General features: G+C 37.1%; 2 protein-coding genes across 2 annotated transcripts in view; both read left to right on the forward strand.

Annotated features, from left to right (window-relative positions):
• Positions 1-14,810, forward strand: part of OMA1 (OMA1 zinc metallopeptidase) — a 79,859-nt gene that overhangs the window by 39,665 nt on the left and 25,384 nt on the right. The gene's annotated exons all lie outside the window — the stretch shown is intronic.
• LOC115299631 (zinc finger protein 420-like) lies at positions 3,722-6,648 on the forward strand. Its single transcript, XM_029949055.1, has one exon. The coding sequence runs from the start codon at positions 4,589-4,591 to the stop codon at positions 5,990-5,992; it is 1,404 nt and encodes a 467-aa protein (XP_029804915.1). The 5' UTR covers positions 3,722-4,588; the 3' UTR covers positions 5,993-6,648.

Raw genomic sequence — 14,810 nt, forward strand, 5'->3', positions numbered from 1 at the left:
AGAGCAAGCACACTTGCACATGCACCACAAGGGGAGGGACGGAGGGAGGGGGACAGAGGATCTGAAGCGGGTTCTGCGCTAACAGCAGAGAGCCTGATGCAGGGCTTGAACTCACAGGCTGTGAAATCACGACGGAGCCAAAGTTGGATGTTCAACTGACTGACCCACCCAGGTGGCCCATAAGTAAGTGATATTTTGAACTTGGTCTTTCTGTTTCTAAAACCTGTGCTCTTCTCATTATGCCAGTATAATACCTCAAAAATTATTCCAGGACTAATACGTTTCACTGAAACATATTTTCTTATATTTTCCTGGACAACTATGACCATTTCTAGTTTTAAGAGATTTATTTTAATTGTCTAGAAATTATCCTATGCTTTCTTAATGTATTTCCAGACACTAGGTAAATAAAGCTTCCTTACTTTGCCATAATTTTTATTGAGGCAAGTGGATTAGATTTGTGATGGGCTGAATATTTTTAAAATATGTTTTGATCTATGATTGTCACTTTTTCTCTTTTTTCTTGTGGCAAGAACATTTAACATCAGATCTACCCCCTTAGCAAAGTTTTAAGGGTATAATACAGTACTATTAACTATAGTCTCAGTGTTGTACAACAGATCTCTAGAATGCATTTGTCTTGCATAACTGAAACTTTCTACCTTTTGAATAGCAACATCTCATTTCTTCCTGTCTCTAGCCCTTGGTAACCATAGTCTACCCTCTGATTCTGTGAGGTTGACTAATTAAATACCTCATCTAAGTGGAATCATGCAGTATTTGTCCTTCTGTGAGTAGGTTTATTTCACTTAGTATAATGTACTTAAGGTTCATCCATGTTGTTGCATATGGTAAGATTTTCTTCTTTTTCAAATAAAAAATTTTTAGAGACAGAGAGCAGTGGTGGGGGAGCGAAGGAGGGGGGGAAGAGAGAGAGAGAGAGAGAGAGAGAGCGAGCGAGCGAGCGAGAGAGAGCGAGCGAGAGAGAGAGAGAGAGAGAGAGAGAGAGAATCCCAAGCAGGCTCCACGTTCCATGCTCAATTCTTTATAAATACCTGTAAGTGGCATTGCTGGATCATATAAGTTTTTCTTAATTTTTTTTTTTTAGGAGCCTACATACTGTTTTCTGTAGTGGCTGCACTATTTTACATTATCAGTGACAGTGTACTGGGGTTCTCTGTTCACACCAACACTTACTCTTTTTTTTTTTTTTTTAATCATAGTCATCCAGACAGATATGTGGTGATCTGTCATTATGGTTTTGATTTGCATTACCCTGATGGTTAGTGATATTGAGCATTTTTAAGTATACCTATTGGTTGTTTGTATGTTGTTTTTAGAGAAACATCTGTTCAGGTGTTTTGCCCAATTTAATAGTGTTATTTTGGGGGTTTTTTTGGTTTTTTTTTTTTTACTGTTGAGTTGTAGGAGTTCCTTATATTTAAATATTAACTCTGATATATTAAATATATCAGTTGTATGGTCTGCAAATATTTTTTTCTCATTCTGTAGGTTGCCTTTTCATTCTGTTAATTTTTTTTTTTTTTACTGTGCGGAAGCTTTTCAGTTTGATGTGGTCCCATTTGTCAGTTTTTGCTTTTGTTGCTTTGGGTTTCTAATCCAAGAAATCATTGCCAAGATCAATATCATGAAGCTTTACCCCCCTATGTTTTCTTTGAGGAGTTTTATAAGTTTCAAGTTTTATGTTTAAGGTTTTAATTTATTTTGATTTGATTTTTGTCTGTGGTGTAAAGTGAGGGTCCATTTTCATTGTTTGACACGTGGATATCCAGTGTTCCCAATACCATTAGATAAAGATACTGTCCTTTTCCCATTGTATATTTTTAGCACTTTTGTCAAAGATCACTTGACTATATATGAGTTTATTTCCGGGCTCTCTATTCTGTTCATTTGGTTTGTATGTCTATCTTTATGCCAGTATTGTTTTAATCACTGTAGCTTTGAGATAGATTTTGAAATTAGGAAGTATGACGTCTCCACCTTTCTTCTTCTTAAGATTATTTTGCCTTGTTGGAGTCTTCTGTGATTCTGTATGAATTTTAGGATTGTTTTCTATTCTATTCTATTCTATTCTATTCTATTCTATTCTATTCTATTCTATTCTAGAGGGAGCACAAGCAGGGTAGATGGACAGGGGGAGAGAGAGAATCTTAAGCATGCTTCTCACTCAGCACAGAGCCCAACACAGGGCTTGGACCTGTATCCCATGATTCTGGGATCATAACCTGAGCTGAAATCGAGTCAGACACTCACCCGACTGAGTCACCCAAGCACCCTAGGATTGTTTTTTCTATTCCTGTAAAAAATGCCATTGAGATTTTGATAGACATAATATCAAATCTGTAGATCACTTTGGATATCATGGGAATTTTAATATGTCTTCCAATCTATGAACACAGGGTATATTTCCATTTATTTGTATCTTCTTCATTTCTTTGAATATTGTTTTATAGTTTTTAGTATACAAGTCTTAGACCTTTTTAGTTAAGTTTATTCCTAAGTATTTTACTGTTTTTGATGCTAAGTAGGATTCTTTTCCTTTTTTTTTTTTTTAAGTTTATTTACTTATTTTGAGAGAGAGAGCAAGCAGAGCAGGGGCAGAGAGAGAGAGAGAGAGAGAGAGAATCCCAAGCTGGCCCTGTGTTGTCAGCATAGAGCGTGACATCTCACGAACCGTGAGATTATGACCTGAGCCGAAATCAAGAGTGGGATGCTTAACCAGCTGAGTCCCCCAGGTCCCCCAGGATTATTTTCTTAATTTTCTCTTCAGGTAATTTGTTGTTAGTATATAGAAACACACTGAATTTTATATGTTGATCTTTCTAATTTGGTGAATTCATTTATTCTAGCAGTTTTCTTTTGTGGCATCTTTAATGTTTTCTACATGTGAGATCATGCCATCTGCAAACAGATAACTTCTTTTTTTCTGATTTATATACTCTTTTTTTCTTTTTCTTCAAAATTGCTGTTGCCGGGAGTTCTGGTACTATGTTGAATAAAAGTAACGAATTTTTTTTAATTTTTTAAATTTTATTTATTTATTTTGAGAGAGAGCTTGAGTAGGGAAGGGGCACAGAGAGACAGGGAGAGAGAGAGAATCCAAGCAAGCTCTGCACTGACAGGTATGGGATTCAAACTCACAAACTGTAAGATCATGACCTAAACTAAAATCAAGGGTTGGCTGCCCAACCAACTGAGCCATTCAGGTGCCCCAGGAGTGTCCTTGATCATAGAGGAAAAGCCTTCAATTTTTCACCATTGAATATGATGGTTGCTGGGGTTTCTTCATATATGACTTTTATTATGTTAAAGTAATTGCCTTCTAGTCTTAGTTTGTTGACTTTTTTTTTAAGGAAAGGGTGTTGGATGAGTAAAATCTTGCCTCGCTTCTGTTCAGCGGGCCTTTCGACATCAGCCTGATTCATGAAGCGGGAAGGCATCCCTTTAATTTGTGAGCCTTGATGCAGGCTTTTCCTCAAAGAGTGGTAACAGGTCTCCTGAACAGGAGTTGAGGAGAGTGAGGTAGCACAGCAAACTTTTTCTGTGCTCAAGCAGAATTTCTGGGCTTCTGTGGGAGGGGAGGCCCCCTGAAAACAGAGATGGGAAACGCAAGGATTGGTCTCCCGCTAGGAGCTCACAGTTTCTGAATAGCTCCTGACACTACTGACTAGGAGGAAGTTGGGCCTTTTCTGCATTTCAAAGCCGTGCCTGCAGGCTAGGAGTTTCTGGCGGTGAGGCTGTGTTGATGGCTTTAAAGGCATTTTTTCCCCCTAATTCAGCTGTGATTTCCCCTCAAAGATCATCTGAGAAAGAAATCTAGAGGAAGAAGTGAGAGAAGAAATGGCTGGTTCTCAGGGACTGGTGACCTTCAGGGATGTGGCCATAGAATTCTGTGAGGAGGAGTGGGGATGCCTGACCCGCAGCCAGCGGGAACTGTACAGGGATGTGATGTTTGAGAACTACGGACACCTCCTCTTCTTGGGTCTTATTGTGTCAAAGCCAGACCTGGTCATCTTTCTGGAACAAAAGAAGGACGTCTGGGATGTGAGGAGAAAGGAGACAGAAGCCTCATGTCCAGCTATATTTTCACTTGGCACCCAGACATTCCTGCCAAAGTCATGCCAAGAATCTTCTTTCCAAAAAGTGTCTGTGAGTAGATATAAACATAGTTCCCTTGAGAATGGACACTTAATGGCAGACTGGAACAAGGATGGGGAGAGTGAAGACCATCAAAGACATCTGGGGACTCCCATTCCGGAGAATGATTATGAATGTAATAAAAATGGGGAGGTCTTTGATCAAAGCACGAATCTTATTACACACGAGAGTATCCCTAATGGAGAGAATCCTTACAAATATAACAAATGTGGGGAAATTCTTAACCAGTCCTCCCATGTTGGTGATCATCAGAGGACTCATATGGGAAAAAACCATAACCTATGCAATAAACCTGGGAACATGTTTGGTGATTCATCAAAACTAAATATACCTAAGACAGTTGATACTGGAGAGAAAAGGTTTATAGGTAACAAATGTGTCAAAGCCTTTGACCACCAGCAAATGGATAATGGACAGAAACCTTACAACAGTGAAGAATGTGGCAAGACTTTCCATTGTGCTCAACACTTACTCACATGAAGTAACTCACACTGGAGAGAAGCCGTACGAATGGAAGGAATGTGGCAATGTCCTTAACCAGCTCTCAACCCTTACAGAAGACCACAGGATTCATACTGGAGAGAAACTTTACCAATGTAAAGAATGTGGCAAGGCCTTTAACAAGCTCTCAGTCCTTAGTAGACATCACAAAATTCATACTCAAGAGAAACTTTACCAGTGTAAAGAAAGTGGCAAGGCATTTCACTGGTCCTCAGACCTTATTCCACATCACAGAATCCATACTGGAGAGAAACCTTACCAATGTAAAGCATGTGGCAAGGCCTTTATGTACCTCTCAACCTTTACAGAACATCATAGAACTCATACTGGAGTCAAACCTTACAAATGTAAAGAATGTGACATAACCTTTTACCGCCAGTCAAGCCTTACTGGACATCAGAGAATTCATACTGGGGAGAAACCTTACCAATGTAAGGAATGTGGTAAGGCCTTTAGGTTCCTCTCAACTTTTACAGATCATCGCAAAACTCATACTGGAGCGCCACCTTACAAATGTGACGGATGTGGCAAAACTTTTTACCGCCACAGAAGCCTTACTGAATATCATCGTATCCATACTGGAGAGAAACCTTACCAATGTAAAGAATGTGGCAAGGCCTTTCCCTGGCGCTCAGCCTTTAGTAAACATAACAAAATCCATGCTGGAGAGAAACCTTACCAATGTAAAGCATGTGGCAAGGCCTTTACGTACCTCTCAACCTTTACAGATCATCACAGAACTCATACTGGAGTCAAACCTTACAAATGTAAAGAATGTGGCAAAACCTTTTACCGCCAGTCAAGCCTTACTGGACATCAGAGAATTCATACTGGGGAGAAACCTTACCAATGTAAGGAATGTGGTAAGGCCTTTAGGTTCCTCTCAACTTTTACAGATCATCGCAAAACTCATACTGGAGCGCCACCTTACCAATGTGACGAATGTGGCAAAACTTTTTACCGCTACAAAAGCCTTACTGAACACCATCATATCCATACTGGAGAGAAACCTTACCAATGTAAAGAATGTGGCAAGTCCTTTACCCACCGTTCAAACCTTACTGAACAGCACAGAATCCATACTGGAGAGAAACCTTACCAATGTAAAGAATGTGGCAAGTCCTTTCAAGGGCACTCACACCTTACGCGACATCAGAGAATTCATACTGGAGAGAAACCTTACAAATGTAAAGACTGTGGCAAGGCCTTTAACCAGCACGCATCCCTGATTCAACATCTCAGGATTCATACTGGAGAGAAACCTTACATTTTAAAGAATGTGGCAAGGCCTTTAGGTACTTCTCAACCCTAACTGAACATCAGAGAATTCATACTGGAGAGAGACCTTACAAATGTAAAGAATGTGGAAAGGCCTTTAACTGGCACTCCTCCCTGAGTGAGCATCACAGAACTCATGCTGGAGATGGACCTTACCAATATAAAGAATATGAGAAAACCTTTAATTACTTTTCAAACTTTACTTAATAACACAGAATTAATACTAGAGATAATCTAAATATTAAGACAATGACAGAATTTGTAAGGACTCCTCAACTCTTATTCCACATCAGATAACTCATACTGGAGAGTAATGATACTCATGTGGGAATGTGGCAAGACCTTAAAGCAGTGCTACACCCTGATATCTCATCAGAAAGTATATACTGGAGATGATTTCATAAATCGAATTTGGCAAGCCCTTTAATCAGTACTCAAGCCTCATTCAACATCACAGAACTCCTACTACAGAGAAAACTTAGAAATAATGTGGTAAAACACTCAGACTGTTAAAGCCTTACTCATGATCACAGTTTCTGTGGAGAAACATTCCAAATGTAATGAATGTGGCAAGTGTCTGGCTGGAATTCACAACTTCCTCAACATGACAGTTATTATTCAAACTGTATGGGCACATGGGTGGCTTAGTCGGTTGAGTGTCCGGCTTTGGCTCTGGTCATGATCCCTTGATTCGTGGGCTCAAGCCCCACATCAGGCTGTGTTGACAGCTAGCTCAGAGCCTGGAGCCTGTCTTCAGATTCTGTCTCTCTCTCTCCCTCTCTCTCTCTCTCTCAAAAATAAATAAAACTTAAAAAAAAAAAAGAGTGTAACTGTAAAAAAAAAAAAGGGTGTTGAAGTTTGTCAGATACTTTTTCTGCATCTGTCGAAATGATCATGCAAATTTTATCCTTCATTTTGTTAATGTAGTATGTTACATTAATTGATTTTTGTATGTTGAATCATCCTTATATCCCCCAAAATAAATCTTATTTTGTAATAGTGTATGATTTTTTTTTCAGGCTGAGTACAATTTATTTTTAAAATAAAATTTAATTGAAGTATAGTCGACATATTAATTTCAGGCATACAACATAAGGATTCAACAATTATATACATTACACAGTGCTCACTATGATATGTGTAATTACAATCTGTCACCAAAGTTATTACAATCTTATTAGTTATATTCCCTTCTTGTACTTTTCATCCCTGTGACTTACTTATTTTATAACTGGAATTTTGTACCTGCTTACCTCTTCCTCCTATCCTTTATCCCCTCTACTCTGGCAGTGAGTTCCGTGTATTTACGAGTCTGTTTCTGGTTTTTTGTTGTTGCTTATTCATCTGCTTAGTCTTACAGATTCCATGTTAAAATCATAAAATCATTCATATTCCATGAGAAAAATCATGGTATTTGTGTTTCTCCCTGACTTATTTCGCTTAGCATAATACCCTCTAAGTCTATCCATGTTGCCATGAAAGGCATGATTTTATTTTTTTTTTATTGTTGAGTGTATATTCCACTGTGTATGTATGTGTGTGTTTCTTCTTTAACTATTCATCTATTAGTGGACATTTAGGTTGTTTCCATATCTTGTCTGTTGTGAATTAGTGTTTTCGCTTGATGGTTTTTTTTTTTTTTTAGTAACTCCTCAGAAGTAAAATTACTATGTCATATGGTATTTCTATTTCTATTTTGAGGAAACGTCATACTGTTTTCCACGCACCAGTTTGCATTCCCACCAACAGTGCACAAGGGTTTCCTTTTCGTCACATCTTTGACAACACCTGTTATTTCTTACCTTTTTGATACTACTCATTTGACTGGTGTGAGATGATATCTCATAGTGGTTTTGATTTACATTTCTCTGATGATGAGTGATGTTGAGCATTTTTCATGCGTCTGTTGACCATTTGTATGTCTTCTTTGGAAAAATACCTATTCAGGTTCTCTGCTTATTTCTTATTGGATTGTGTGTGTGTGTGTGTGTGTGTGTGTTGTGTGTGTGTGCGTGCGCGTGTGTGTGTTGCATTGTATGAGTTCTTTATTTTAGATATTACCCACTTATCAGTTATATCATTTGAAAATATCTTCTTCATTCAGTAGGTTACCTTTTTATTTTGTTGATGGTTTCCTATACTATTTCCAGTTTGAGGTCATCTCAGTTTATTTTTGCTTTTATTTTCCTTGGAGGAGACACATCCAGAAAAGTATTCCTAAGGTTGATGTTCAAGAGATTACAGCCTATGTTTTTTTGTAGGAGTTTTATAATTATTATAGTTTCCATGTTTATTAATCATTTATCATTACATAATGTCCCTTTTCTCTTGTGGCAGTTTTTATCTTTAAGTCTGTTTTGTCTGATTTAAGTATATACACCCCCAGTCTCCTTTGGTTACTTAATAGCATAGTATATATTTTTTTCTAGTCCTTCACTGTCAGCCTGTGTCCTTATATCTTAAATGAGTCTCTGGTAAGACTGCATTTGGATGGATCTGTTTTTTCATTCTTTCAGACATTCTTTATCTTATGATTGAAGAGTTTAATGCATTTACAAATAAAGTAATTATTAATAGGGAAAGAACTTACTGTTGCTATTTTAATTGTTTTCTCTGGCTTATAGTTTGTCCTTTTCTTCTGCTGTCACTGTGTTTTGCTGACTTTTGTATTGATATTCTTTGATTCCTGTCTTTTTCTTTTGTGTATCTTATATAGGCACTCTGTGGTTACTGTGGGACTTACATAAACTGTTTGATGTTAAAATAGTCTATTTTAAGCTGGTAACAATTACATATAAAAACCCCTCACTTTTACTTTTCCTCCCCCCCACACTTTATGTTACTGATTTCACAGTTTACATATTTCTAGATTGTATATCCATTAATATACTCTTATTATTTTTAATACAACTGGCATCAAACTAGAATTGGTTTGATGACTACTATTACAATATTACAATATTCTGTATTTGTCTATATATTTACCATTACCAGTGAGTTTTATACTTTCATTGCTTTTATATTGCTGTTTATAGTTCTTTTCTTCACACTCTGAAGAGTTCTCTTTAATGTTTCTTTTTTATTAATGTTTACTTATTTATTTTGAGAAGGAGAATGTGAGCGGGAGAGGGGCAGAGAGAGAGAGAGGAGAGAGAATCCCAAGCACGCTCCACACTGTCAGCACAGAGTCCGACGCAGGACTCAATCTCAGGAACCACAGGATCATGAGCTAAAATCAAAAGTCGGACCCTCAGCCACCCAGGTGCCCTCCTCTTTACTGTTTCTTGTAAGGCGGGTGTAGTGGTGATGCAGTCCCTCAGATTTTGTTTGGGAAAGTCTATATCCTTCATTTTTGAAGGACATTTTTCATATATTCTTTTTGGTTGGCAACTTTTTTCTTTCAGCACTTTGTTTTTTTTGTTTGTTTGTTTGTTTGTTTCTTTCAGCACTTTGAATATAATATCCTACTCCCACCTGGCCTGCAAGGTATTTGCTGAGAAAACCAATAATATGGGGATGCCCTATATGTATTGACTCACTTTTTTTCCCTAAAAATTCTCTTTTTGTCCTTGACTTTCTAACTTTTTGCTTATAATAAGTCTAGATATTGATTTCTTTGAATTCATCTTTATTGGAATGAATTGGATTTCCTGGATCTGGACCCACAAACATGGGAAGTTGTTTTCGCTATTATTTTTATTAATAAACTTTCTGCCCCTTTATCTCTCTTTTCTTTTTAGGGACATCTGCAATGCATTTGTTAGTCTACTGGATGGTATTCTGTAAAGTCTTTAAATTTTCCTCACTCTTTTTGTTTTTATTTTTCTTTTTAGTTTTGGGATAATTTCCAGTGACTTGTCTTTAAATTTATTGATCCTCTCTGAATCTAGTTTGTGTTGAACTCCTCTGTAAAGTTTTTGCCTCATTTATTGTATTTTTCAGTTCTAAGATTTCTATTTCTATTTTTTACTGTTTACTTGTCATAGTTTTCACCTTTGTTTATATGTTTCTTCTTGCCTTGGTGACCATCTTTATGAGGGTTGGTTTGAGTGTCTCTCAGGTAAATCATGTATAAATTTCATTAGAAGCAGTTTCTGGAGATTTAAGTCTTACTTTTGGGATGTATTTCCCTGTTCATTTTTCTTGACTCTGAGTTAGTATCTTTTTTTTTTTTTAATGTTTGTTCATTTATTTATTTTTTTTGAGAGAGAGAGGGTGGGGAGAGGGGAGAGAGAATCCCAAGCAGGCCCCATGTGGTCACTGGGGAGCCCCATGAAGGGCTCAAACTCAGGAACTGTGAGATCATGACTTGAGCCAAAACCCAAGAGTCAGATGCTTAAACGACTGAGCCACGCAGGTGCCCCTGAGTGGGTATCTTTACATTTGAAAAAACAATCGACCTTTCTAGTCTTCATGGATTGGCCTTGTACAGGAGAAGATCCTCACCAATCATCCCAGCCAGACTTTGTGGACCTCTCAAACCTTTTTGCCAGTCCAGCCGCCTTCCTTGTTCTCCGTGGAACCCAGGCATCTGAAGTACACCAGGCCCCGTCAGAGCTCTGAGATAGGTGAAGCGGTGGGCAGTTTCTCAGGCAGCTCCCCGAAGTGTCACAACTTTAGATACATGGCTCACCTTCTTTCCTCTCCTGGGATGAAGCTAGGATCTGGGGGAGTTTGCTGCTCACTCCGTGTTGGGCTGGGGGAGGGGCTATCGTGTGCTTGTTCAGACTCTGCTAGGATAGCAGTCTCCCTGGCCTCCAGGGCTAGCTGTGCTGTGTCTTGTCAGTGCTCAGAGACAAGACAAGCCACTGTTCCTTGGCAGCCCTGGAAAACTTGGAATGTTGATAGATTGTCCAATTCTTTCCCTCCCCAGGGAGAAGCTGGGGACTGAGGGTTTCTTGCAGTTGTATAGTATGGTGTAGAGGGTAAAGATTATGGCAAGGGTCTGTCCCAAAGTTTCCTACTGGCTTTGATGTGTTTGGTTTCATAATTGCCCACGGTGTTGGAGCCTCTGAATTAGTTTCTTCATTTCTCAGAAAGGGAATGTGTCTGAATATTGTTGAATCAGTGTATTTGTGGTGGGGAAAAGGGGCCAGTGCTTCTTATTTCAACATCTTGCTGATACCCTGTCACTTATTTTTCATAAAATAAAAAAATATTAAAAAATACTTCTTCTGAAAACAAAGTTATCTTACACTAGTGGTTCTCTGAATTGGGTTTTAGAAGTATAGACATACTTCAACACCTTTATCTTAATATTAAAGCAGATATCTTCAGTCCTTTTGGGATACTTTTAAGTTTGGAATATTTGTCAGTTGGTGGAATAATTTTCTTCTTCTATTTATGCATATAAAATATTGCTTTAAACTTGCCTTCTACTCTGTTGTTTAGAGAATGAGAGGGAAGTATTTTATTTTACTTTTGATTAACACTTTTAGTGTGAAAAATACTAGATAAGTATTGTTTTAGTATGTATATTATTATGTGTAGGCTACCTCATAGTAGACAATCCCTGATTTTGTGAAGTCTGTTAAAGTGTTTAACTTAGTTTTCAGGTTTTATTTTAAGCTGCTATATGGATTGTGTTTTTTAAAATGGTAGCTTATTATTTCAGTTAAAATTTTTTCGACTCATATGATATGAATTATCTTAGAATACCTTGCTTGTCTCAACTTGTCTTGTATTTATATTATTATGAATATGTTGATTTATGGAAGGACATATTTCTGTGTGTGTTTAGAATTCAGCATCAAATAATTAATGTTTGGATATACATGCACACCCAAACTCACATGTGTAAGATATGTATATATCTTATATATGAACATTTATATATGCATAGACATGGATCACATATTTATGTTTTAAATATTTACATATTTTTATTTATACACATATAAACATGTTTGTTCATATATGAAGAGTAGAGCAGAATGCTTTGAATTCTTTTTAATATGGAGTGCGCAGAGATCTTAAAGAATTAGGTTGCAGTTCTCTAAAGATGGTGGACTAGGAAGAACCGGGAGTGTGTCTCCCCCATGTAGACAACAATTACACCAGCAGACTGTCTGTAACTATTTTGGAATTTTGGGGCCTATTGAAGGCTTGCACCTTCCAGGGGAAGACGGGACAATGAGCTGTGTTTCATTTTGGTCAGTTTCACCCCTTATCACAGTAGCTGCTGCCTACCCCACCACTGTCACATGTCAGTGCACATGTTCCTGGAGCATCTTGTGACAGCTTACTGGAGCCAGGGTGATCAAAAAGGCCCCAGTTCTCCAATTATCGGTGACCTGTGCTCTGATCACTGAATGCTGCTTTGATCATTGGGTGCTTAAAGGTGAGCAGCCACTGTATTGCACTACTCCCGTTACCGCAAGCCCTCCCTCTTTGGCCAAGGTGACTTCCAGAGGACTTAGTGTCCAGTATTATTCCCAAGCCCCCAGCTCCCTGCTTCATTTTTTTCACTTTCTGGTGAGGGGAGTCAGACATCAAAGATTAGGACTTTCAAAAGCAACTGCATATTTGGGGAAAATTAGAAAGTGCCTGACCATGCTTAGAAAACACCTGAGGAGACCTTATATTTACCGCTCAGGCTAACCCTCGGCATAGAGATAGCAGTAGTTAAAAAACAAAACAAAACAAAACAAAAGCCAAACAATAACAAAAACAGTAAACTCTGTAGAAAAGGTAGAATCTGATATCCAGAGTTACCACAGTATTAGATTCAAATGTCCAGTGTTGACCAAAAAGGACAAGGTATGTAAGAAACTGGAAAGAATGGCCTATTCATAGGAGAAAATTAAATCAGAAACTGTCCCTTAAGAATATCTAATGACAGACATTCTAGACAACAACTTTAAAACAGTTGTCTTAAAGATGCTTAAAGAACTAAAAGGAAGGTGTGGAGAAAGTCAAGAAAGTGAACAAGAACAAAATGGAAATATCAGTTTAGAGATAGAAATCCCCACCCTGATAAAAACATACTAACAAGAAATTTTGGAGCTGAAAAATACAACAAAAATGTAAAACTTGCTAGACGGAGTCAAAGGAAGATTGACAGGCAGAAGAAAGCATCTGTGAACTTGAAATAGGACAATGGAAATTAACAAGGCTGAGAAACAGAAAGAAAAAGATTTATTTTAGGGAACTGTGAGACACCATCAAGAGGACCAACATATGCAACATGGGAGTCCCAAAAGGAAAAGAGAGAGAAAGGGAAAGAGAAAATATTTTAAGAAATAATGGTTGAAAACTTCCCAAATTTGATAAATGACATGAATATAAGCATCCATAGAAGCTCAGTGAACTTAACGTAGGATGAACCAGCAAGGCCCACACTGAAAATGTGATAATCAGACTTTAAAAAGCCAAAGACACAGAGAATATCTTGAAAGTACCAAGAGGGAAATGAATCCTCACATTCAAGGGATCCTCACTAAGATTATCAGCAGATTTCTTACCAGAAACTTTGTGCTACAGAAGGGAGTGTGCAGTATATCCAAAGTACTATAAAAGAATAAAACTGTCACCAAGAATCCTATGTCCAACAAAATAGTTTTTCAAAAGTAATGGAAAAATTAAGACATTTTCAGTTAAACAAAAGTTGAGGGAGTTAATGACTGCCAGAACTCCTCCATATGAAGTGTTCAAGTTCAGTAACTCAAAGCTTATGGAGAAATAAAGATCTTAACAAAGATAAAATACATGCACAATTTTAAAAGCTAGTATTATTGTAATAATGGTTTGTAACTATACTTTTGTCTTCTACACAATTTAAGAAGTATTTTTAACAGCAGACTTTTAACAAAAATACCTTTAAAGAAAAAATCCAGTTATTAGTTTAAAAGTTAGTATTACTATAAAATTAGTTTGTAACTTCAAATCTTGTTTTCTGTATAACTTGGGTGACTAATGCATTTAAAAGAATTATTTATTTTTTGGTTATACGGTGCATTAAGATACAATTTTGTCACATCAAGGATTGAAGAGAGGAGGACAGTTCTGTGAAGGAGCAGTTTTTATATGTTACTGAAGTTCAACTGGTATAAATTCAAATTAAAGATATAATTTGATTAAATGTAATCTCCATGGTAATTACAAAGAAAAGAGCTATAGGATATGCACAAAAGGAAATGAGAAAGGAATTTATTTTACTACAAAAAAAATCACCTAAACAAGGAAGTAATGTAGGAAACAAGGGACAAAAAAGGTATAAGACATGTAGAAAAGAAATAGTGCAATGACAGAAGTAAGTCCTGCTTATCATTCATCAGTCACTTTAACTATAAATAGGTGAACACTCCAGTTGAAAGACAGAGATTGCTAGAATGGATAAAACTGCATGACTGAACTATATGCTGTCTACTGTAGACTACTTTGAGATCCAAGGACAAAAACAGGTTGAAACTAAAAGGATGGAAAAAGATACTCCATGCAAATAGTAACCGGTAGAAAGAAGGGATGGCTGTCCTAATAGACAAAATAGACTTTTATCAAGAAAGATTACAAGAGACAGAGAACACCATTTAATACTAATAGAAGTTTCAAACAATGAGAAGACATAATAATTATGAAGATTTATGTATCTAATTATATACTACCAAAATATATGAAGCAAAAACTGACATAATAAAGGAAGTAATAGTTCTACAGTTATTGTTGGAAGACTTCAATAGCTTACTAGGAATAATGGATAGAACAACCAGATAGAAGATAAAGAAATAAAAGGCTTAACTCAGTAAACCAACTAGATCCAAGAGAATATACAGAATTCTCTATTCCAGAACAGCATATTCTTAAGAGCATATGGAACACATTCTTAAGAGCAGATGGGACATTTTTCAGGGTAT

This window comes from Suricata suricatta, chromosome 8 (assembly GCF_006229205.1).
Source record: "Suricata suricatta isolate VVHF042 chromosome 8, meerkat_22Aug2017_6uvM2_HiC, whole genome shotgun sequence".
NCBI classification, from domain to species: domain Eukaryota; kingdom Metazoa; phylum Chordata; class Mammalia; order Carnivora; family Herpestidae; genus Suricata; species Suricata suricatta.

What these genes read in the sequence shown, in the direction of transcription:
- LOC115299631 (XM_029949055.1), top strand. Translation starts at nt 4,589, where the DNA reads ATGGACAGAAACCTTACAACAGTGAAGAATGTGGCAAGACTTTCCATT.